Genomic DNA, 25,882 nt, shown 5'->3' with positions numbered 1-25,882 from the left:
AGAGAGAGTGTGTAGAACATGAGGAGAGACACGTTGGGAGTGGGAAGCAGAGCCTCCACCACAGAGAGAGTGTGTAGAACATGAGGAGAGGCATGTTGGGAGTGGGAAGCAGAGCCTCCACCACAGAGAGAGTGTAGAACATGAGGAGAGACATGGGAGGGGAAGCAGAGCCTCCACCACAGAGAGAGTGTAGAACATGAGGAGAGACACGTTGGGAGTGGGAAGCAGAGCCTCCACCACAGAGAGAGTGTGTAGAACATGAGGAGAGACACGTTGGGAGTGGGAAGCAGAGCCTCCACCACAGAGAGAGTGTAGAACATGAGGAGAGACACGTTGGGAGTGGGAAGCAGAGCCTCCACCACAGAGAGAGTGTGTAGAACATGAGGAGAGGCATGTTGGGAGTGGGAAGCAGAGCCTCCACCACAGAGAGAGTGTGTAGAACATGAGGAGAGGCATGTTGGGAGTGGGAAGCAGAGCCTCCACCACAGAGAGAGTGTGTAGAACATGAGGAGAGACACGTTGGGAGTGGGAAGCAGAGCCTCCACCACAGAGAGTGTGTAGAACATGAGGAGAGACACGTTGGGAGTGGGAAGCAGAGCCTCCACCACAGAGAGAGTGTGTAGAACATGAGGAGAGACACGTTGGGAGTGGGAAGCAGAGCCTCCACCACAGAGAGTGTGTAGAACATGAGGAGAGACACGTTGGGAGTGGGAAGCAGAGCCTCCACCACAGAGAGAGTGTAGAACATGAGGAGAGACACGTTGGGAGTGGGAAGCAGAGCCTCCACCACAGAGAGAGTGAGGAGAGGCATGTTGGGAGTGGGAAGCAGAGCCTCCACCACAGAGAGAGTGTGTAGAACATGAGGAGAGACACGTTGGGAGTGGGAAGCAGAGCCTCCACCACAGAGAGTGTGTGAGGAGAACATGAGGAGAGACACGTTGGGAGTGGGAAGCAGAGCCTCCACCACAGAGAGTGTGTAGAACATGAGGAGAGACACGTTGGGAGTGGGAAGCAGAGCCTCCACCACAGAGAGAGTGTGTAGAACATGAGGAGAGACACGTTGGGAGTGGGAAGCAGAGCCTCCACCACAGAAGAGTGTGTAGAACATGAGGAGAGGCACGTTGGGAGTGGGAAGCAGAGCCTCCACCACAGAGAGAGTGTGTAGAACATGAGGAGAGACACGTTGGGAGTGGGAAGCAGAGCCTCCACCACAGAGAGTGTGTAGAACATGAGGAGAGACACGTTGGGAGTGGGAAGCAGAGCCTCCACCACAGAGAGAGTGTGTAGAACATGAGGAGAGACACGTTGGGAGTGGGAAGCAGAGCCTCCACCACAGAGAGAGTGTGTAGAACATGAGGAGAGGCATGTTGGGAGTGGGAAGCAGAGCCTCCACCACAGAGAGAGTGTGTAGAACATGAGGAGAGACACGTTGGGAGTGGGAAGCAGAGCCTCCACCACAGAGAGAGTGTGTAGAACATGAGGAGAGACACGTTGGGAGTGGGAAGCAGAGCCTCCACCACAGAGAGTGTGTAGAACATGAGGAGAGACACGTTGGGAGTGGGAAGCAGAGCCTCCACCACAGAGAGAGTGTGTAGAACATGAGGAGAGACACGTTGGGAGTGGGAAGCAGAGCCTCCACCACAGAGAGAGTGTGTAGAACATGAGGAGAGGCATGTTGGGAGTGGGAAGCAGAGCCTCCACCACAGAGAGAGTGTGTAGAACATGAGGAGAGGCATGTTGGGAGTGGGAAGCAGAGCCTCCACCACAGAGAGAGTGTGTAGAACATGAGGAGAGACACGTTGGGAGTGGGAAGCAGAGCCTCCACCACAGAGAGAGTGTGTAGAACATGAGGAGAGACACGTTGGGAGTGGGAAGCAGAGCCTCCACCACAGAGAGAGTGTGTAGAACATGAGGAGAGACACGTTGGGAGTGGGAAGCAGAGCCTCCACCACAGAGAGAGTGTGTAGAACATGAGGAGAGACATGTTGGGAGTGGGAAGCAGAGCCTCCACCACAGAGAGTGTGTAGAACATGAGGAGAGACACGTTGGGAGTGGGAAGCAGAGCCTCCACCACAAAGAGTGTGTAGAACATGAGGAGAGACACGTTGGGAGTGGGAAGCAGAGCCTCCACCACAGAGAGTGTGTAGAACATGAGGAGAGGCATGTTGGGAGTGGGAAGCAGAGCCTCCACCACAGAGAGAGTGTGTAGAACATGAGGAGAGACACGTTGGGAGTGGGAAGCAGAGCCTCCACCACAGAGAGAGTGTGTAGAACATGAGGAGAGACACGTTGGGAGTGGGAAGCAGAGCCTCCACCACAGAGAGAGTGTAGAACATGAGGAGAGACACGTTGGGAGTGGGAAGCAGAGCCTCCACCACAGAGAGTGTAGAACATGAGGAGAGGCATGTTGGGAGTGAAGCAGAGCCTCCACCACAGAGAGTGTGTAGAACATGAGGAGAGGCACGTTGGGAGTGGGAAGCAGAGCCTCCACCACAGAGAGAGATGTGTAGAACATGAGGAGAGACACGTTGGGAGTGGGAAGCAGAGCCTCCACCACAGAGAGAGTGTAGAACATGAGGAGAGACACGTTGGGAGTGGGAAGCAGAGCCTCCACCACAGAGAGTGTGTAGAACATGAGGAGAGACACGTTGGGAGTGGGAAGCAGAGCCTCCACCACAGAGAGAGTGTGTAGAACATGAGGAGAGACACGTTGGGAGTGGGAAGCAGAGCCTCCACCACAGAGAGTGTGTAGAACATGAGGAGAGACACGTTGGGAGTGGGAAGCAGAGCCTCCACCACAGAGAGAGTGTGTAGAACATGAGGAGAGGCATGTTGGGAGTGGGAAGCAGAGCCTCCACCACAGAGAGAGTGTGTAGAACATGAGGAGAGACACGTTGGGAGTGGGAAGCAGAGCCTCCACCACAGAGAGAGTGTGTAGAACATGAGGAGAGACACGTTGGGAGTGGGAAGCAGAGCCTCCACCACAGAGAGAGTGTGTAGAACATGAGGAGAGACACGTTGGGAGTGGGAAGCAGAGCCTCCACCACAGAGAGTGTGTAGAACATGAGGAGAGACACGTTGGGAGTGGGAAGCAGAGCCTCCACCACAGAGAGAGTGTGTAGAACATGAGGAGGAAGCAGAGCCTCACCACAGAGAGAGTGTGTAGAACATGGGAGAGGCATGTTGGGAGTGGGAAGCAGAGCCTCCACCACAGAGAGAGTGTGTAGAACATGAGGAGAGACACGTTGGGAGTGGGAAGCAGAGCCTCCACCACAGAGAGAGTGTGTAGAACATGAGGAGAGACACGTTGGGAGTGGGAAGCAGAGCCTCCACCACAGAGAGAGTGTGTAGAACATGAGGAGAGGCATGTTGGGAGTGGGAAGCAGAGCCTCCACCACAGAGAGAGTGTGTAGAACATGAGGAGAGGCATGTTGGGAGTGGGAAGCAGAGCCTCCACCACAGAGAGTGTGTAGAACATGAGGAGAGACACGTTGGGAGTGGGAAGCAGAGCCTCCACCACAGAGAGAGTGTGTAGAACATGAGGAGAGACACGTTGGGAGTGGGAAGCAGAGCCTCCACCACAGAGAGTGTGTAGAACATGAGGAGAGACACGTTGGGAGTGGGAAGCAGAGCCTCCACCACAGAGAGTGTGTAGAACATGAGGAGAGACACGTTGGGAGTGGGAAGCAGAGCCTCCACCACAGAGAGAGTGTGTAGAACATGAGGAGAGGCATGTTGGGAGTGGGAAGCAGAGCCTCCACCACAGAGAGAGTGTGTAGAACATGAGGAGAGGCATGTTGGGAGTGGGAAGCAGAGCCTCCACCACAGAGAGAGTGTGTAGAACATGAGGAGAGACACGTTGGGAGTGGGAAGCAGAGCCTCCACCACAGAGAGAGTGTGTAGAACATGAGGAGAGACACGTTGGGAGTGGGAAGCAGAGCCTCCACCACAGAGAGAGTGTGTAGAACATGAGGAGAGACACGTTGGGAGTGGGAAGCAGAGCCTCCACCACAGAGAGAGTGTGTAGAACATGAGGAGAGGCATGTTGGGAGTGGGAAGCAGAGCCTCCACCACAGAGAGAGTGTGTAGAACATGAGGAGAGACACGTTGGGAGTGGGAAGCAGAGCCTCCACCACAGAGAGAGTGTAGAACATGAGGAGAGACACGTTGGGAGTGGGAAGCAGAGCCTCCACCACAGAGAGAGTGTGTAGAACATGAGGAGAGACACGTTGGGAGTGGGAAGCAGAGCCTCCACCACAGAGAGTGTGTAGAACATGAGGAGAGACACGTTGGGAGTGGGAAGCAGAGCCTCCACCACAGAGAGTGTGTAGAACATGAGGAGAGACACGTTGGGAGTGGGAAGCAGAGCCTCCACCACAGAGAGAGTGTGTAGAACATGAGGAGAGACACGTTGGGAGTGGGAAGCAGAGCCTCCACCACAGAGAGTGTGTAGAACATGAGGAGAGACACGTTGGGAGTGGGAAGCAGAGCCTCCACCACAGAGAGTGTGTAGAACATGAGGAGAGACACGTTGGGAGTGGGAAGCAGAGCCTCCACCACAGAGAGAGTGTGTAGAACATGAGGAGAGGCACGTTGGGAGTGGGAAGCAGAGCCTCCACCACAGAGAGAGTGTGTAGAACATGAGGAGAGACATGTTGGGAGTGGGAAGCAGAGCCTCCACCACAGAGAGAGTGTGTAGAACATGAGGAGAGACACGTTGGGAGTGGGAAGCAGAGCCTCCACCACAGAGAGAGTGTAGAACATGAGGAGAGACACGTTGGGAGTGGGAAGCAGAGCCTCCACCACAGAGAGAGTGTGTAGAACATGAGGAGAGACACGTTGGGAGTGGGAAGCAGAGCCTCCACCACAGAGAGTGTGTAGAACATGAGGAGAGACACGTTGGGAGTGGGAAGCAGAGCCTCCACCACAGAGAGAGTGTGTAGAACATGAGGAGAGACATGTTGGGAGTGGGAAGCAGAGCCTCCACCACAGAGAGAGTGTGTAGAACATGAGGAGAGACACGTTGGGAGTGGGAAGCAGAGCCTCCACCACAGAGAGTGTGTAGAACATGAGGAGAGACACGTTGGGAGTGGGAAGCAGAGCCTCCACCACAGAGAGTGTGTAGAACATGAGGAGAGGCATGTTGGGAGTGGGAAGCAGAGCCTCCACCACAGAGAGAGTGTGAACATAGAACATGAGGAGAGACACGTTGGGAGTGGGAAGCAGAGCCTCCACCACAGAGAGAGTGTGTAGAACATGAGGAGAGACACGTTGGGAGTGGGAAGCAGAGCCTCCACCACAGAGAGAGTGTAGAACATGAGGAGAGACACGTTGGGAGTGGGAAGCAGAGCCTCCACCACAGAGAGTGTGTAGAACATGAGGAGAGACACGTTGGGAGTGGGAAGCAGAGCCTCCACCACAGAGAGAGTGTGTAGAACATGAGGAGAGACACGTTGGGAGTGGGAAGCAGAGCCTCCACCACAGAGAGTGTGTAGAACATGAGGAGAGACACGTTGGGAGTGGGAAGCAGAGCCTCCACCACAGAGAGTGTGTAGAACATGAGGAGAGGCATGTTGGGAGTGGGAAGCAGAGCCTCCACCACAGAGAGAGTGTGTAGAACATGAGGAGAGACACGTTGGGAGTGGGAAGCAGAGCCTCCACCACAGAGAGTGTGTAGAACATGAGGAGAGACACGTTGGGAGTGGGAAGCAGAGCCTCCACCACAGAGAGTGTGTAGAACATGAGGAGACATGAGGGGAAGAGAGCCTCCACCACAGAGAGAGTGTGTAGAACATGAGGAGGGTTGGGAGTGGGAAGCAGAGCCTCCACCACAGAGAGAGTGTGTAGAACATGAGGAGAGGCATGTTGGGAGTGGGAAGCAGAGCCTCCACCACAGAGAGTGTGTAGAACATGAGGAGAGACACGTTGGGAGTGGGAAGCAGAGCCTCCACCACAGAGAGAGAGTGTAGAACATGAGGAGAGACACGTGGGAGTGGGAAGCAGAGCCTCCACCACAGAGAGAGTGTGTAGAACATGAGGAGAGACACGTTGGGAGTGGGAAGCAGAGCCTCCACCACAGAGAGTGTGTAGAACATGAGGAGAGGCATGTTGGGAGTGGGAAGCAGAGCCTCCACCACAGAGAGAGTGAGAACATGAGGAGAGACACGTTGGGAGTGGGAAGCAGAGCCTCCACCACAGAGAGTGTGTAGAACATGAGGAGAGACACGTTGGGAGTGGGAAGCAGAGCCTCCACCACAGAGAGAGTGTGTAGAACATGAGGAGAGGCATGTTGGGAGTGGGAAGCAGAGCCTCCACCACAGAGAGAGTGTGTAGAACATGAGGAGAGACACGTTGGGAGTGGGAAGCAGAGCCTCCACCACAGAGAGAGTGTAGAACATGAGGAGAGACACGTTGGGAGTGGGAAGCAGAGCCTCCACCACAGAGAGTGTGTAGAACATGAGGAGAGACACGTTGGGAGTGGGAAGCAGAGCCTCCACCACAGAGAGAGTGTGTAGAACATGAGGAGAGACACGTTGGGAGTGGGAAGCAGAGCCTCCACCACAGAGAGAGTGTAGAACATGAGGAGAGACACGTTGGGAGTGGGAAGCAGAGCCTCCACCACAGAGAGTGTAGAACATGAGGAGAGACACGTTGGGAGTGGGAAGCAGAGCCTCCACCACAGAGAGAGTGTGTAGAACATGAGGAGAGACACGTTGGGAGTGGGAAGCAGAGCCTCCACCACAGAGAGTGTAGAACATGAGGAGAGACACGTGGGAGTGGGAAGCAGAGCCTCCACCACAGAGAGTGTGAACATGAGGAGAGACACGTTGGGAGTGGGAAGCAGAGCCTCCACCACAGAGAGAGTGTGTAGAACATGAGGAGAGGCATGTTGGGAGTGGGAAGCAGAGCCTCCACCACAGAGAGAGTGTAGAACATGAGGAGAGGCACGTTGGGAGTGGGAAGCAGAGCCTCCACCACAGAGAGAGTGTGAACATGAGGAGAGACACGAGAGTGTAGAACATGAGGAGAGACACGTTGGGAGTGGGAACATGAGGAGAACATGAGGAGAGACACGTTGGGAGTGGGAAGCAGAGCCTCCACCACAGAGAGAGTGTGTAGAACATGAGGAGAGACACGTTGGGAGTGGGAAGCAGAGCCTCCACCACAGAGAGTGTGTGTAGAACATGAGGAGAGACACGTTGGGAGTGGGAAGCAGAGCCTCCACCACAGAGAGAGTGTGTAGAACATGAGGAGAGACACGTTGGGAGTGGGAAGCAGAGCCTCCACCACAGAGAGAGTGTGTAGAACATGAGGAGAGACACGTTGGGAGTGGGAAGCAGAGCCTCCACCACAGAGAGAGTGTGTAGAACATGAGGAGAGACACGTTGGGAGTGGGAAGCAGAGCCTCCACCACAGAGAGAGTGTAGAACATGAGGAGAGACACGTTGGGAGTGGGAAGCAGAGCCTCCACCACAGAGAGAGTGTAGAACATGAGGAGAGACATGTTGGGAGTGGGAAGCAGAGCCTCCACCACAGAGAGAGTGTGTAGAACATGAGGAGAGGCATGTTGGGAGTGGGAAGCAGAGCCTCCCACAGACATGAGAGTGGGGCAGAGCCTCCACCACAGAGAGTGTGTAGAACATGAGGAGAGACACGTTGGGAGTGGGAAGCAGAGCCTCCACCACAGAGAGAGTGTGTAGAACATGAGGAGAGACACGTTGGGAGTGGGAAGCAGAGCCTCCACCACAGAGAGTGTGTAGAACATGAGGAGAGGCATGTTGGGAGTGGGAAGCAGAGCCTCCACCACAGAGAGAGTGTAGAACATGAGGAGAGACACGTTGGGAGTGGGAAGCAGAGCCTCCACCACAGAGAGTGTGTAGAACATGAGGAGAGACACGTTGGGAGTGGGAAGCAGAGCCTCCACCACAGAGAGAGTGTGTAGAACATGAGGAGAGACACGTTGGGAGTGGGAAGCAGAGCCTCCACCACAGAGAGAGTGTGTAGAACATGAGGAGAGACACGTTGGGAGTGGGAAGCAGAGCCTCCACCACAGAGAGTGTGTAGAACATGAGGAGAGGCATGTTGGGAGTGGGAAGCAGAGCCTCCACCACAGAGAGAGTGTGTAGAACATGAGGAGAGACACGTTGGGAGTGGGAAGCAGAGCCTCCACCACAGAGAGAGTGTGTAGAACATGAGGAGAGACACGTTGGGAGTGGGAAGCAGAGCCTCCACCACAGAGAGTGTGTAGAACATGAGGAGAGACACGTTGGGAGTGGGAAGCAGAGCCTCCACCACAGAGAGAGTGTGTAGAACATGAGGAGAGACATGTTGGGAGTGGGAAGCAGAGCCTCCACCACAGAGAGAGTGTGTAGAACATGAGGAGAGACACGTTGGGAGTGGGAAGCAGAGCCTCCACCACAGAGAGAGTGTGTAGAACATGAGGAGAGACACGTTGGGAGTGGGAAGCAGAGCCTCCACCACAGAGAGAGTGTGTAGAACATGAGGAGAGACACGTTGGGAGTGGGAAGCAGAGCCTCCACCACAGAGAGAGTGTAGAACATGAGGAGAGACACGTTGGGAGTGGGAAGCAGAGCCTCCACCACAGAAGAGTGTAGAACATGAGGAGAGACACGTTGGGAGTGGGAAGCAGAGCCTCCACCACAGAGAGAGTGTGTAGAACATGAGGAGAGGCACGTTGGGAGTGGGAAGCAGAGCCTCCACCACAGAGAGTGTGTAGAACATGAGGAGAGACACGTTGGGAGTGGGAAGCAGAGCCTCCACCACAGAGAGAGTGTGTAGAACATGAGGAGAGACACGTTGGGAGTGGGAAGCAGAGCCTCCACCACAGAGAGAGTGTGTAGAACATGAGGAGAGACACGTTGGGAGTGGGAAGCAGAGCCTCCACCACAGAGAGAGTGTGTAGAACATGAGGAGAGACACGTTGGGAGTGGGAAGCAGAGCCTCCACCACAGAGAGAGTGTTGAGGAGAGACACGTTGGGAGTGGGAAGCAGAGCCTCCACCACAGAGAGTGTGTAGAACATGAGGAGAGACACGTTGGGAGTGGGAAGCAGAGCCTCCACCACAGAGAGAGTGTGTAGAACATGAGGAGAGGCATGTTGGGAGTGGGAAGCAGAGCCTCCACCACAGAGAGAGTGTGTAGAACATGAGGAGAGACACGTTGGGAGTGGGAAGCAGAGCCTCCACCACAGAGAGTGTGTAGAACATGAGGAGAGACACGTTGGGAGTGGGAAGCAGAGCCTCCACCACAGAGAGTGTAGAACATGAGGAGAGACACGTTGGGAGTGGGAAGCAGAGCCTCCACCACAGAGAGAGTGTGTAGAACATGAGGAGAGGCATGTTGGGAGTGGGAAGCAGAGCCTCCACCACAGAGAGAGTGTGTAGAACATGAGGAGAGACACGTTGGGAGTGGGAAGCAGAGCCTCCACCACAGAGAGAGTGTGTAGAACATGAGGAGAGACACGTTGGGAGTGGGAAGCAGAGCCTCCACCACAGAGAGAGTGTGTAGAACATGAGGAGAGACACGTTGGGAGTGGGAAGCAGAGCCTCCACCACAGAGAGAGTGTAGAACATGAGGAGAGGCACGTTGGGAGTGGGAAGCAGAGCCTCCACCACAGAAGAGTGTGTAGAACATGAGGAGAGACACGTTGGGAGTGGGAAGCAGAGCCTCCACCACAGAGAGAGTGTGTAGAACATGAGGAGAGGCATGTTGGGAGTGGGAAGCAGAGCCTCCACCACAGAGAGAGTGTGTAGAACATGAGGAGAGGCATGTTGGGAGTGGGAAGCAGAGCCTCCACCACAGAGAGTGTGTAGAACATGAGGAGAGACACGTTGGGAGTGGGAAGCAGAGCCTCCACCACAGAGAGAGTGTGTAGAACATGAGGAGAGACACGTTGGGAGTGGGAAGCAGAGCCTCCACCACAGAGAGAGTGTGTAGAACATGAGGAGAGACACGTTGGGAGTGGGAAGCAGAGCCTCCACCACAGAGAGAGTGTGTAGAACATGAGGAGAGGCATGTTGGGAGTGGGAAGCAGAGCCTCCACCACAGAGAGAGTGTGTAGAACATGAGGAGAGACACGTTGGGAGTGGGAAGCAGAGCCTCCACCACAGAGAGTGTGTAGAACATGAGGAGAGACACGTTGGGAGTGGGAAGCAGAGCCTCCACCACAGAGAGAGTGTGTAGAACATGAGGAGAGACACGTTGGGAGTGGGAAGCAGAGCCTCCACCACAGAGAGTGTGTAGAACATGAGGAGAGGCACGTTGGGAGTGGGAAGCAGAGCCTCCACCACAGAGAGTGTGTAGAACATGAGGAGAACATTGGGAGTGGGAAGCAGAGCCTCCACCACAGAGAGTGTGTAGAACATGAGGAGAGGCATGTTGGGAGTGGGAAGCAGAGCCTCCACCACAGAGAGAGTGTGTAGAACATGAGGAGAGACACGTTGGGAGTGGGAAGCAGAGCCTCCACCACAGAGAGAGTGTGTAGAACATGAGGAGAGACACGTTGGGAGTGGGAAGCAGAGCCTCCACCACAGAGAGAGTGTGTAGAACATGAGGAGAGACACGTTGGGAGTGGGAAGCAGAGCCTCCACCACAGAGAGAGTGTGTAGAACATGAGGAGAGACATGTTGGGAGTGGGAAGCAGAGCCTCCACCACAGAGAGAGTGTGTAGAACATGAGGAGAGGCATGTTGGGAGTGGGAAGCAGAGCCTCCACCACAGAGAGAGTGTGTAGAACATGAGGAGAGACACGTTGGGAGTGGGAAGCAGAGCCTCACCACAGAGAGTGTGTAGAACATGAGGAGAGACACGTTGGGAGTGGGAAGCAGAGCCTCCACCACAGAGAGTGTGTAGAACATGAGGAGAGACACGTTGGGAGTGGGAAGCAGAGCCTCCACCACAGAGAGAGTGTGTAGAACATGAGGAGAGACACGTTGGGAGTGGGAAGCAGAGCCTCCACCACAGAGAGTGTGTAGAACATGAGGAGAGACACGTTGGGAGTGGGAAGCAGAGCCTCCACCACAGAGAGAGTGTGTAGAACATGAGGAGAGACACGTTGGGAGTGGGAAGCAGAGCCTCCACCACAGAGAGAGTGTGTAGAACATGAGGAGAGACACGTTGGGAGTGGGAAGCAGAGCCTCCACCACAGAGAGAGTGTAGAACATGAGGAGAGACACGTTGGGAGTGGGAAGCAGAGCCTCCACCACAGAGAGAGTGTGTAGAACATGAGGAGAGGCATGTTGGGAGTGGGAAGCAGAGCCTCCACCACAGAGAGTGTAGAACATGAGGAGAGACACGTTGGGAGTGGGAAGCAGAGCCTCCACCACAGAGAGTGTGTAGAACATGAGGAGAGACACGTTGGGAGTGGGAAGCAGAGCCTCCACCACAGAGAGAGTGTAGAACATGAGGAGACACGTTGGGAGTGGGAAGCAGAGCCTCCACCACAGAGAGAGTGTGTAGAACATGAGGAGAGACACGTTGGGAGTGGGAAGCAGAGCCTCCACCACAGAGAGAGTGTGTAGAACATGAGGAGAGACACGTTGGGAGTGGGAAGCAGAGCCTCCACCACAGAGAGTGTGTAGAACATGAGAACATGAGGAGAGAGCACGTTGGGAGTGGGAAGCAGAGCCTCCACCACAGAGAGAGTGTGTAGAACATGAGGAGAGGCATGTTGGGAGTGGGAAGCAGAGCCTCCACCACAGAGAGAGTGTGTAGAACATGAGGAGAGGCATGTTGGGAGTGGAAGCAGAGCCTCCACCACAGAGAGAGTGTAGAACATGAGGAGAGACACGTTGGGAGTGGGAAGCAGAGCCTCCACCACAGAGAGAGTGTGTAGAACATGAGGAGACACGTTGGGAGTGGGAAGCAGAGCCTCCACCACAGAGAGTGTGTAGAACATGAGGAGAGCACGTTGGGAGTGGGAAGCAGAGCCTCCACCACAGAGAGAGTGTAGAACATGAGGAGAGGCACGTTGGGAGTGGGAAGCAGAGCCTCCACCACAGAGAGTGTGTAGAACATGAGGAGAGGCACGTTGGGAGTGGGAAGCAGAGCCTCCACCACAGAGAGTGTGTAGAACATGAGGAGAGACACGTTGGGAGTGGGAAGCAGAGCCTCCACCACAAGAGTGTGTAGAACATGAGGAGAGGCATGTTGGGAGTGGGAAGCAGAGCCTCCACCACAGAGAGTGTGTAGAACATGAGGAGAGGCACGTTGGGAGTGGGAAGCAGAGCCTCCACCACAGAGAGTGTGTAGAACATGAGGAGAGACACGTGGGAGGGGAAGCAGAGCATCCACCACAGAGAGTGTGTAGAACATGAGGAGAGGCAGAGCCTCCACCACAGAGAGTGTGTAGAACATGAGGAGAGACACGTTGGGAGTGGGAAGCAGAGCCTCCACCACAGAGAGAGTGTGTAGAACATGAGGAGAGACACGTTGGGAGTGGGAAGCAGAGCCTCCACCACAGAGAGAGTGTGTAGAACATGAGGAGAGGCATGTTGGGAGTGGGAAGCAGAGCCTCCACCACAGAGAGAGTGTGTAGAACATGAGGAGAGACACGTTGGGAGTGGGAAGCAGAGCCTCCACCACAGAGAGAGTGTGTAGAACATGAGGAGAGACACGTTGGGAGTGGGAAGCAGAGCCTCCACCACAGAGAGAGTGTGTAGAACATGAGGAGAGACACGTTGGGAGTGGGAAGCAGAGCCTCCACCACAGAGAGAGTGTGTAGAACATGAGGAGAGACACGTTGGGAGTGGGAAGCAGAGCCTCCACCACAGAGAGAGTGTGTAGAACATGAGGAGAGACACGTTGGGAGTGGGAAGCAGAGCCTCCACCACAGACAGTATGTAGAACATGAGGAGAGACACGTTGGGAGTGGGAAGCAGAGCCTCCACCACAGAGAGAGTGTGTAGAACATGAGGAGAGGCATGTTGGGAGTGGGAAGCAGAGCCTCCACCACAGAGAGTGTGTAGAACATGAGGAGAGGCATGTTGGGAGTGGGAAGCAGAGCCTCCACCACAGAGAGAGTGTGTAGAACATGAGGAGAGACACGTTGGGAGTGGGAAGCAGAGCCTCCACCACAGAGAGTGTGTAGAACATGGAGAGACACGTTGGGAGTGGGAAGCAGAGCCTCCACCACAGAGAGTGTGTAGAACAGAGGAGAGACACGTGGGAGTGGGAAGCAGAGCCTCCACCACAGAGAGTAATAAGAACATGAGGAGAGGCATGTTGGGAGTGGGAAGCAGAGCCTCCACCACAGAGAGAGTGTGTAGAACATGAGGAGAGACACATTGGGAGTGGGAAGCAGAGCCTCCACCACAGAGAGTGTGTAGAACATGAGGAGAGACACGTTGGGAGTGGGAAGCAGAGCCTCCACCACAGAGAGTGTGTAGAACATGAGGAGAGACACGTTGGGAGTGGGGAAGCAGAGCCTCCACCACAGAGAGAGTGTGTAGAACATGAGGAGAGACACGTTGGGAGTGGGAAGCAGAGCCTCCACCACAGAGAGAGTGTGTAGAACATGAGGAGAGACACGTTGGGAGTGGGAAGCAGAGCCTCCACCACAGAGAAGTGTGTAGAACATGAGGAGAGACACGTTGGGAGTGGGAAGCAGAGCCTCCACCACAGAGAGAGTGTGTAGAACATGAGGAGAGGCATGTTGGGAGTGGGGAAGCAGAGCCTCCACCACAGAGTGTGTAGAACATGAGGAGAGGCATGTTGGGAGTGGGAAGCAGAGCCTCCACCACAGAGAGAGTGTGTAGAACATGAGGAGAGACACGTTGGGAGTGGGAAGCAGAGCCTCCACCACAGAGAGAGTGTGTAGAACATGAGGAGAGACACGTTGGGAGTGGGAAGCAGAGCCTCCACCACAGAGAGAGTGTGTAGAACATGAGGAGAGACACGTTGGGAGTGGAAGCAGAGCCTCCACCACAGAGAGAGTGTGTAGAACATGAGGAGAGGCACGTTGGGAGTGGGAAGCAGAGCCTCCACCACAGAGAGAGTGTGTAGAACATGAGGAGAGACACGTTGGGAGTGGGAAGCAGAGCCTCCACCACAGAGAGTGTGTAGAACATGAGGAGAGACACGTTGGGAGTGGGAAGCAGAGCCTCCACCACAGAGAGAGTGTAGAACATGAGGAGAGACACGTTGGGAGTGGGAAGCAGAGCCTCCACCACAGAGAGAGTGTGTAGAACATGAGGAGAGACACGTTGGGAGTGGGAAGCAGAGCCTCCACCACAGAGAGAGTGTGTAGAACATGAGGAGAGACACGTTGGGAGTGGGAAGCAGAGCCTCCACCACAGAGAGTGTGTAGAACATGAGGAGAGACACGTTGGGAGTGGGAAGCAGAGCCTCCACCACAAAGAGTGTGTAGAACATGAGGAGAGACACGTTGGGAGTGGGAAGCAGAGCCTCCACCACAGAGAGAGTGTGTAGAACATGAGGAGAGACACGTTGGGGAGTGGGAAGCAGAGCCTCCACCACAGAGAGAGTGTGTAGAACATGAGGAGAGACACGTTGGGAGTGGGAAGCAGAGCCTCCACCACAGAGAGAGTGTGTAGAACATGAGGAGAGGCATGTTGGGAGTGGGAAGCAGAGCCTCCACCACAGAGAGAGTGTGTAGAACATGAGGAGAGACACGTTGGGAGTGGGAAGCAGAGCCTCCACCACAGAGAGAGTGTGTAGAACATGAGGAGAGACACGTTGGGAGTGGGAAGCAGAGCCTCCACCACAGAGAGAGTGTAGAACATGAGGAGAGACACGTTGGGAGTGGGAAGCAGAGCCTCCACCACAGAGAGTGTGTAGAACATGAGGAGAGACATGTTGGGAGTGGGAAGCAGAGCCTCCACCACAGAGAGAGTGTGTAGAACATGAGGAGAGACACGTTGGGAGTGGGAAGCAGAGCCTCCACCACAGAGAGTGTAGAACATGAGGAGAGACACGTTGGGAGTGGGAAGCAGAGCCTCCACCACAAAGAGTGTGTAGAACATGAGGAGAGACACGTTGGGAGTGGGAAGCAGAGCCTCCCACCACAGAGAGAGTGTGTAGAACATGAGGAGAGGCATGTTGGGAGTGGGAGGCAGAGCCTCCACCACAGAGAGAGTGTGTAGAACATGAGGAGAGGCATGTTGGGAGTGGGAAGCAGAGCCTCCACCACAGAGAGAGGAACATGAGGAGAGACACGTTGGGAGTGGGAAGCAGAGCCTCCACCACAGAGAGTGTGTAGAACATGAGGAGAGACACGTTGGGAGTGGGAAGCAGAGCCTCCACCACAGAGAGAGTGTGTAGAACATGAGGAGAGACACGTTGGGAGTGGGAAGCAGAGCCTCCACCACAGAGAGTGTGTAGAACATGAGGAGAGGCATGTTGGGAGTGGGAAGCAGAGCCTCCACCACAGAGAGAGTGTAGAACATGAGGAGAGACACGTTGGGAGTGGGAAGCAGAGCCTCCACCACAGAGAGAGTGTGTAGAACATGAGGAGAGGCATGTTGGGAGTGGGAAGCAGAGCCTCCACCACAGAGAGTGTAGAACATGAGGAGAGACACGTTGGGAGTGGGAAGCAGAGCCTCCACCACAAAGAGTGTGTAGAACATGAGGAGAGACACGTTGGGAGTGGGAAGCAGAGCCTCCACCACAGAGAGTGTGTAGAACATGAGGAGAGACACGTTGGGAGTGGGAAGCAGAGCCTCCACCACAGAGAGTGTAGAACATGAGGAGAGACACGTTGGGAGTGGGAAGCAGAGCCTCCACCACAAAGAGTGTGTAGAACATGAGGAGAGCAGGTGGGAGTGGGAAGCAGAGCCTCCACCACAGAGAGTGTGTAGAACATGAGGAGAGACACGTTGGGAGTGGGAAGCAGAGCCTCCACCACAGAGAGAGTGTGTAGAACATGAGGAGAGACACGTTGGGAGTGGGAAGCAGAGCCTCCACCACAGAGAGAGTGTGTAGAACATGAGGAGAGACACGTTGGGAGTGGGAAGCAGAGCCTCCACCACAGAGAGAGTGTAGAACATGAGGAGAGACACGTTGGGAGTGGGAAGCAGAGCCTCCACCACAGAGGGAGTGTGTAGAACATGAGGAGAGACACGTTGGGAGTGGGAAGCAGAGCCTCCACCACAGAGAGAGTGTGTAGAACATGAGGAGAGACACGTTGGGAGTGGGAAGCAGAGCCTCCACCACAGAGAGAGTGTGTAGAACATGAGGAGAGGCATGTTGGGAGTGGGAAGCAGAGCCTCCACCACAGAGAGAGTGTGTAGAACATGAGGAGAGGCATGTTGGGAGTGGGAAGCAGAGCCTCCACCACAGAGAGAGTGTAGAACATGAGGAGAGGCACGTTGGGAGTGGGAAGCAGAGCCTCCACCACAGAGAGAGTGTGTAGAACATGAGGAGAGGCATGTTGGGAGTGGGAAGCAGAGCCTCCACCACAGAGAGAGTGTGTAGAACATGAGGAGAGCACGTTGGGAGTGGGAAGCAGAGCCTCCACCACAGAGAGTGTGTAGAACATGAGGAGAGGCATGTTGGGAGTGGGAAGCAGAGCCTCCACCACAGAGAGAGTGTAGAACATGAGGAGAGGCATGTTGGGAGTGGGAAGCAGAGCCTCCACCACAGAGAGAGTGTGTAGAACATGAGGAGAGGCATGTTGGGAGTGGGAAGCAGAGCCTCCACCACAGAGAGAGTGTGTAGAACATGAGGAGAGGCATGTTGGGAGTGGGAAGCAGAGCCTCCACCACAGAGAGAGTGTGTAGAACATGAGGAGAGGCATGTTGGGAGTGGGAAGCAGAGCCTCCACCACAGAGAGAGTGTGTAGAACATGAGGAGAGGCATGTTGGGAGTGGGAAGCAGAGCCTCCACCACAGAGAGTGTGTAGAACATGAGGAGAGACACGTTGGGAGTGGGAAGCAGAGCCTCCACCACAGAGAGAGTGTGTAGAACATGAGGAGAGGCACGTTGGGAGTGGGAAGCAGAGCCTCCACCACAGAGAGTGTGTAGAACATGAGGAGAGACACGTTGGGAGTGGGAAGCAGAGCCTCCACCACAGAGAGAGTGTGTAGAACATGAGGAGAGACACGTTGGGAGTGGGAAGCAGAGCCTCCACCACAGAGAGAGTGTGTAGAACATGAGGAGAGACACGTTGGGAGTGGGAAGCAGAGCCTCCACCACAGAGAGAGTGTGTAGAACATGAGGAGAGGCAGGTTGGGAGTGGGAAGCAGAGCCTCCACCACAGAGAGAGTGTAGAACATGAGGAGAGGCATGTTGGGAGTGGGAAGCAGAGCCTCCACCACAGAGAGAGTGTGTAGAACATGAGGAGAGACACGTTGGGAGTGGGAAGCAGAGCCTCCACCACAGAGAGAGTGTGTAGAACATGAGGAGAGACACGTTGGGAGTGGGAAGCAGAGCCTCCACCACAGAGAGAGTGTAGAACATGAGGAGAGACACGTTGGGAGTGGGAAGCAGAGCCTCCACCACAGAGAGAGTGTGTAGAACATGAGGAGAGACATGTTGGGAGTGGGAAGCAGAGCCTCCACCACAGAGAGTGTGTAGAACATGAGGAGAGGCACGTTGGGAGTGGGAAGCAGAGCCTCCACCACAGAGAGAGTGTAGAACATGAGGAGAGACACGTTGGGAGTGGGAAGCAGAGCCTCCACCACAAAGAGTGTGTGTAGAACATGAGGAGAGGCACGTTGGGAGTGGGAAGCAGAGCCTCCACCACAGAGAGAGTGTAGAACATGAGGAGAGACACGTTGGGAGTGGGAAGCAGAGCCTCCACCACAAAGAGTGTGTAGAACATGAGGAGAGACACGTTGGGAGTGGGAAGCAGAGCCTCCACCACAGAGAGAGTGTGTAGAACATGAGGAGAGGCATGTTGGGAGTGGGAAGCAGAGCCTCCACCACAGAGAGAGTGTGTAGAACATGAGGAGAGGCACGTTGGGAGTGGGAAGCAGAGCCTCCACCACAGAGAGTGTGTAGAACATGAGGAGAGGCATGTTGGGAGTGGGAAGCAGAGCCTCCACCACAGAGAGAGTGTGTAGAACATGAGGAGAGACACGTTGGGAGTGGGAAGCAGAGCCTCCACCACAGAGAGAGTGTAGAACATGAGGAGAGACACGTTGGGAGTGGGAAGCAGAGCCTCCACCACAGAGAGTGTGTAGAACATGAGGAGAGGCACGTTGGGAGTGGGAAGCAGAGCCTCCACCACAGAGAGTGTGTAGAACATGAGGAGAGACACGTTGGGAGTGGGAAGCAGAGCCTCCACCACAGAGAGAGTGTGTAGAACATGAGGAGAGGCATGTTGGGAGTGGGAAGCAGAGCCTCCACCACAGAGAGAGTGTGTAGAACATGAGGAGAGACACGTTGGGAGTGGGAAGCAGAGCCTCCACCACAGAGAGTGTGTAGAACATGAGGAGAGACACGTTGGGAGTGGGAAGCAGAGCCTCCACCACAGAGAGAGTGTGAGAACATGAGGAGAGACACGTTGGGAGTGGGAAGCAGAGCCTCCACCACAGAGAGAGTGTGTAGAACATGAGGAGAGGCACGTTGGGAGTGGGAAGCAGAGCCTCCACCACAGAGAGAGTGTAGAACATGAGGAGAGGCATGTTGGGAGTGGGAAGCAGAGCCTCCACCACAGAGAGAGTGTGTAGAACATGAGGAGAGGCATGTTGGGAGTGGGAAGCAGAGCCTCCACCACAGAGAGAGTGTAGAACATGAGGAGAGACACGTTGGGAGTGGGAAGCAGAGCCTCCACCACAGAGAGAGTGTGTAGAACATGAGGAGAGACATGTTGGGAGTGGGAAGCAGAGCCTCCACCACAGAGAGAGTGTGTAGAACATGAGGAGAGACATGTTGGGAGTGGGAAGCAGAGCCTCCACCACAGAGAGAGTGTGTAGAACATGAGGAGAGGCACGTTGGGAGTGGGAAGCAGAGCCTCCACCACAGAGAGAGTGTGTAGAACATGAGGAGAGGCATGTTGGGAGTGGGAAGCAGAGCCTCCACCACAGAGAGTGTGTAGAACATGAGGAGAGGCACGTTGGGAGTGGGAAGCAGAGCCTCCACCACAGAGAGAGTGTGTAGAACATGAGGAGAGACACGTTGGGAGTGGGAAGCAGAGCCTCCACCACAGAGAGAGTGTGTAGAACATGAGGAGAGACACGTTGGGAGTGGGAAGCAGAGCCTCCACCACAGAGAGAGTGTGTAGAACATGAGGAGAGGCATGTTGGGAGTGGGAAGCAGAGCCTCCACCACAGAGAGTGTGTAGAACATGAGGAGAGGCATGTTGGGAGTGGGAAGCAGAGCCTCCACCACAGAGAGAGTGTGTAGAACATGAGGAGAGACACGTTGGGAGTGGGAAGCAGAGCCTCCACCACAGAGAGAGTGTGTAGAACATGAGGAGAGACACGTTGGGAGTGGGAAGCAGAGCCTCCACCACAGAGAGAGTGTAGAACATGAGGAGAGACACGTTGGGAGTGGGAAGCAGAGCCTCCACCACAGAGAGAGTGTGTAGAACATGAGGAGAGGCATGTTGGGAGTGGGAAGCAGAGCCTCCACCACAGAGAGTGTGTAGAACATGAGGAGAGGCACGTTGGGAGTGGGAAGCAGAGCCTCCACCACAGAGAGTGTGTAGAACATGAGGAGAGACACGTTGGGAGTGGGAAGCAGAGCCTCCACCACAAAGAGTGTGTAGAACATGAGGAGAGGCACGTTGGGAGTGGGAAGCAGAGCCTCCACCACAGAGAGAGTGTAGAACATGAGGAGAGACACGTTGGGAGTGGGAAGCAGAGCCTCCACCACAAAGAGTGTGTAGAACATGAGGAGAGACACGTTGGGAGTGGGAAGCAGAGCCTCCACCACAGAGAGAGTGTGTAGAACATGAGGAGAGGCATGTTGGGAGTGGGAAGCAGAGCCTCCACCACAGAGAGTGTGTAGAACATGAGGAGAGACACGTTGGGAGTGGGAAGCAGAGCCTCCACCACAGAGAGAGTGTGTAGAACATGAGGAGAGGCATGTTGGGAGTGGGAAGCAGAGCCTCCACCACAGAGAGAGTGTGTAGAACATGAGGAGAGACACGTTGGGAGTGGGAAGCAGAGCCTCCACCACAGAGAGAGTGTAGAACATGAGGAGAGACACGTTGGGAGTGGGAAGCAGAGCCTCCACCACAGAGAGAGTGTAGAACATGAGGAGAGACACGTTGGGAGTGGGAAGCAGAGCCTCCACCACAGAGAGAGTGTAGAACATGAGGAGAGACACGTTGGGAGTGGGAAGCAGAGCCTCCACCACAGAGAGAGTGTGTAGAACATGAGGAGAGGCATGTTGGGAGTGGGAAGCAGAGCCTCCACCACAGAGAGAGTGTGTAGAACATGAGGAGAGACACGTTGGGAGTGGGAAGCAGAGCCTCCACCACAGAGAGTGTGTAGAACATGAGGAGAGACACGTTGGGAGTGGGAAGCAGAGCCTCCACCACAGAGAGAGTGTAGAACATGAGGAGAGACACGTTGGGAGTGGGAAGCAGAGCCTCCACCACAGAGAGAGTGTGTAGAACATGAGGAGAGGCATGTTGGGAGTGGGAAGCAGAGCCTCCACCACAGAGAGAGTGTGTAGAACATGAGGAGAGGCATGTTGGGAGTGGGAAGCAGAGCCTCCACCACAGAGAGAGTGTGTAGAACATGAGGAGAGACACGTTGGGAGTGGGAAGCAGAGCCTCCACCACAGAGAGAGTGTGTAGAACATGAGGAGAGACACGTTGGGAGTGGGAAGCAGAGCCTCCACCACAGAGAGAGTGTGTAGAACATGAGGAGAGACACGTTGGGAGTGGGAAGCAGAGCCTCCACCACAAAGAGTGTGTAGAACATGAGGAGAGACACGTTGGGAGTGGGAAGCAGAGCCTCCACCACAGAGAGAGTGTGTAGAACATGAGGAGAGGCATGTTGGGAGTGGGAAGCAGAGCCTCCACCACAGAGAGAGTGTGTAGAACATGAGGAGAGGCATGTTGGGAGTGGGAAGCAGAGCCTCCACCACAGAGAGAGTGTGTAGAACATGAGGAGAGACACGTTGGGAGTGGGAAGCAGAGCCTCCACCACAGAGAGAGTGTGTAGAACATGAGGAGAGACACGTTGGGAGTGGGAAGCAGAGCCTCCACCACAGAGAGAGTGTGTAGAACATGAGGAGAGACACGTTGGGAGTGGGAAGCAGAGCCTCCACCACAGAGAGTGTGTAGAACATGAGGAGAGGCATGTTGGGAGTGGGAAGCAGAGCCTCCACCACAGAGAGAGTGTGTAGAACATGAGGAGAGACACGTTGGGAGTGGGAAGCAGAGCCTCCACCACAGAGAGAGTGTGTAGAACATGAGGAGAGACACGTTGGGAGTGGGAAGCAGAGCCTCCACCACAGAGAGAGTGTAGAACATGAGGAGAGACACGTTGGGAGTGGGAAGCAGAGCCTCCACCACAGAGAGAGTGTGTAGAACATGAGGAGAGACACGTTGGGAGTGGGAAGCAGAGCCTCCACCACAGAGAGAGTGTGTAGAACATGAGGAGAGACACGTTGGGAGTGGGAAGCAGAGCCTCCACCACAGAGAGAGTGTAGAACATGAGGAGAGACACGTTGGGAGTGGGAAGCAGAGCCTCCACCACAGAGAGTGTGTAGAACATGAGGAGAGACACGTTGGGAGTGGGAAGCAGAGCCTCCACCACAGAGAGTGTGTAGAACATGAGGAGAGGCATGTTGGGAGTGGGAAGCAGAGCCTCCACCACAGAGAGAGTGTGTAGAACATGAGGAGAGACATGTTGGGAGTGGGAAGCAGAGCCTCCACCACAGAGAGAGTGTGTAGAACATGAGGAGAGACACGTTGGGAGTGGGAAGCAGAGCCTCCACCACAGAGAGAGTGTGTAGAACATGAGGAGAGGCATGTTGGGAGTGGGAAGCAGAGCCTCCACCACAGAGAGAGTGTGTAGAACATGAGGAGAGGCATGTTGGGAGTGGGAAGCAGAGCCTCCACCACAGAGAGAGTGTGTAGAACATGAGGAGAGACACGTTGGGAGTGGGAAGCAGAGCCTCCACCACAGAGAGTGTGTAGAACATGAGGAGAGGCACGTTGGGAGTGGGAAGCAGAGCCTCCACCACAGAGAGAGTGTAGAACATGAGGAGAGACACGTTGGGAGTGGGAAGCAGAGCCTCCACCACAGAGAGTGTGTAGAACATGAGGAGAGACACGTTGGGAGTGGGAAGCAGAGCCTCCACCACAGAAGAGTGTGTAGAACATGAGGAGAGACACGTTGGGAGTGGGAAGCAGAGCCTCCACCACAGAGAGAGTGTGTAGAACATGAGGAGAGACACGTTGGGAGTGGGAAGCAGAGCCTCCACCACAGAGAGTGTGTAGAACATGAGGAGAGGCATGTTGGGAGTGGGAAGCAGAGCCTCCACCACAGAGAGAGTGTGTAGAACATGAGGAGAGACAAGTTGGGAGTGGGAAGCAGAGCCTCCACCACAGAGAGAGTGTGTAGAACATGAGGAGAGACACGTTGGGAGTGGGAAGCAGAGCCTCCACCACAGAGAGTGTGTAGAACATGAGGAGAGACACGTTGGGAGTGGGAAGCAGAGCCTCCACCACAGAGAGTGTGTAGAACATGAGGAGAGACACGTTGGGAGTGGGAAGCAGAGCCTCCACCACAGAGAGAGTGTGTAGAACATGAGGAGAGACACGTTGGGAGTGGGAAGCAGAGCCTCCACCACAGAGAGTGTGTAGAACATGAGGAGAGACACGTTGGGAGTGGGAAGCAGAGCCTCCACCACAGAGAGAGTGTGTAGAACATGAGGAGAGGCATGTTGGGAGTGGGAAGCAGAGCCTCCACCACAGAGAGAGTGTGTAGAACATGAGGAGAGGCATGTTGGGAGTGGGAAGCAGAGCCTCCACCACAGAGAGAGTGTGTAGAACATGAGGAGAGGCATGTTGGGAGTGGGAAGCAGAGCCTCCACCACAGAGAGAGTGTGTAGAACATGAGGAGAGGCATGTTGGGAGTGGGAAGCAGAGCCTCCACCACAGAGAGAGTGTGTAGAACATGAGGAGAGGCACGTTGGGAGTGGGAAGCAGAGCCTCCACCACAGAGAGAGTGTGTAGAACATGAGGAGAGGCATGTTGGGAGTGGGAAGCAGAGCCTCCACCACAGAGAGTGTGTAGAACATGAGGAGAGGCATGTTGGGAGTGGGAAGCAGAGCCTCCACCACAGAGAGAGTGTGTAGAACATGAGGAGAGGCATGTTGGGAGTGGGAAGCAGAGCCTCCACCACAGAGAGAGTGTGTAGAACATGAGGAGAGGCATGTTGGGAGTGGGAAGCAGAGCCTCCACCACAGAGAGAGTGTGTAGAACATGAGGAGAGGCATGTTGGGAGTGGGAAGCAGAGCCTCCACCACAGAGAGTGTGTAGAACATGAGGAGAGACACGTTGGGAGTGGGAAGGCAGAGCCTCCACCACAGAGAGAGTGTGTAGAACATGAGGAGAGACACGTTGGGAGTGGGAAGCAGAGCCTCCACCACAGAGAGAGTGTGTAGAACATGAGGAGAGGCACGTTGGGAGTGGGAAGCAGAGCCTCCACCACAGAGAGAGTGTGTAGAACATGAGGAGAGACACGTTGGGAGTGGGAAGCAGAGCCTCCACCACAGAGAGAGTGTAGAACATGAGGAGAGACACGTTGGGAGTGGGAAGCAGAGCCTCCACCACAGAGAGAGTGTAGAACATGAGGAGAGACACGTTGGGAGTGGGAAGCAGAGCCTCCACCACAGAGAGAGTGTGTAGAACATGAGGAGAGACACGTTGGGAGTGGGAAGCAGAGCCTCCACCACAGAGAGAGTGTGTAGAACATGAGGAGAGACACGTTGGGAGTGGGAAGCAGAGCCTCCACCACAGAGAGAGTGTAGAACATGAGGAGAGACACGTTGGGAGTGGGAAGCAGAGCCTCCACCACAGAGAGAGTGTGTAGAACATGAGGAGAGACACGTTGGGAGTGGGAAGCAGAGCCTCCACCACAGAGAGTGTGTAGAACATGAGGAGAGACACGTTGGGAGTGGGAAGCAGAGCCTCCACCACAGAGAGAGTGTGTAGAACATGAGGAGAGACACGTTGGGAGTGGGAAGCAGAGCCTCCACCACAGAGAGAGTGTAGAACATGAGGAGAGACACGTTGGGAGTGGGAAGCAGACCACAGGTCTGAATAGTCATGGAATGGGGTTTCAGCTATGAAGTGTTTGAATGAGGCCTGTTAATAAGCAATCAATCCATGATTGGCAAAGATTCTATAGATACAATGATTACTACATCTGTTATCCATCTGCATAGTTTGATCTCACTGGGAGGTGCTGAAATCCTCGGTACTATCAGAGGTCTGAATGAGAGACGCTAGGTGATTTCACAGCAGGCTCTCTAGTCCCGCAAGATCAACTCTGTGACCGGCCTATTTTTTTAGCTTTCTGACAATGCAGGAAATTACTTTCTTTTCTTTTTTTCTCCGCCTGAGTGAGTCTGACCACAAGACAGACCACTGGAATTTCAGCCTGCTTAGGATGGAACTTTTGGCTGCCATCATGACATCACAATGACCAGAGCATAATAGACCATTGACTGTTCATCTGGGTAAGGGGGTGGGCTCTAGACCATCCTATAAGCCAATCACGGCTGTGAATGTAAACATCTTCAGATTTGTTTCCTAACGCCCACACGATCAGACAGGCTAAAGGCTCAGGGAAATAAATTATTTAAAAAATAAATATTTTGGAGCTATTTTCATTAAATAAACACAGTGATCTATTAGACATACAGTGATGTAAGTATACAATTAAAAAGACTGCATAGGTGCTTTAATAGGAAAGTAATCGGATTACATTACCAAATTTGTGTAATCCACTGATTACAATTTTGGACCTGTACATAGTAACTAACTGATTACACTTAGAAAGTAACCTACCAAACCCTGGCCACATGTTACATTTTTAGGAAGTAAAAAAAGAATGCCAGAGTTCCATAGGCAAGCACACACACACAGGCCCGTCCTTACCTGGGTGGTAAGGGTCCACACAGCGCTGCACAGCAGTTGGTGAATATGTTTCCGTAGCTGTAAGGGTTATAATTGCCTTTCCCTCTTTTAGACGACCACGACCCTTTGATCTGAAACAGAAACACAACAGTCACAGAGAGCAGTGACAGAGCACTTAAAACTTTAAAAAAAAGGGGTGAGTGATGAGGCAAACTGCTTTGAAATAAATGAGGTCAAAGCTAAGAGATCTGGCTGTCTTCCCCGCAACCATCGATCCTCTAGAGAAAAACTCAACTTGCTGCCTGGGTCTAGTAGTGTCTATGTGTAATCTGGTAGCAGACAGGAGAAGGCTGGGGGTCTAGTAGTGTCTATATGTAATCTGGTAGCAGACAGGAGAAGGCTGGGGGTCTAGTAGTGTCTATGTGTAATCTGGTAGCAGACAGGAGAAGGCTGGGGGTCTAAGTGTCTATGGTAGGAGAGACAGGAGAAGGCTGGGGGTCTAGTAGTGTCTATATGTAATCTGGTAGCAGACAGGAGAAGGCTGGGGGTCTAGTAGTGTCTATGTGTAATCTGGTAGCAGACAGGAGAAGGCTGGGGGTCTAGTAGTGTCTATATGTAATCTGGTAGCAGACAGGAGAAGGCTGGGGGTCTAGTAGTGTCTATGTGTAATCTGGTAGGAGACAGGAGAAGGCTGGGGGTAGTGTCTATATGTAATCTGGTAGCAGACAGGAGAAGGCTGGGGGTCTAGTAGTGTCTATATGTAATCTGGTAGCAGACAGGAGAAGGCTGGGGGTCTAGTAGTGTCTATGTGTAATCTGGTAGCAGACAGGAGAAGGCTGGGGGTCTAGTAGTGTCTA

The 25,882-nt window shown here is 54.2% G+C and overlaps 1 protein-coding gene across 6 annotated transcripts in view; it reads right to left on the bottom strand.

The window, feature by feature from the left end:
- Nucleotides 1-25,882, bottom strand: part of LOC112256568 (palmitoyltransferase ZDHHC14) — a 139,904-nt gene that overhangs the window by 26,803 nt on the left and 87,219 nt on the right. For all 6 annotated transcript variants that reach the window (XM_042325457.1, XM_042325453.1, XM_042325455.1 and 3 more), the window contains one exon: nucleotides 25,047-25,156. In XM_042325457.1, the coding sequence (XP_042181391.1) occupies nucleotides 25,047-25,156 (110 nt within the window). The remainder of the gene's footprint in view (nucleotides 1-25,046; nucleotides 25,157-25,882) is intronic.

Source organism: Oncorhynchus tshawytscha, linkage group LG08, assembly GCF_018296145.1.
Source record: "Oncorhynchus tshawytscha isolate Ot180627B linkage group LG08, Otsh_v2.0, whole genome shotgun sequence".
Classification (NCBI taxonomy): domain Eukaryota; kingdom Metazoa; phylum Chordata; class Actinopteri; order Salmoniformes; family Salmonidae; genus Oncorhynchus; species Oncorhynchus tshawytscha.
The sequence above is the reverse complement of the archived record's forward strand: the minus strand, read 5'-3'. Positions and strand labels throughout refer to the sequence as shown.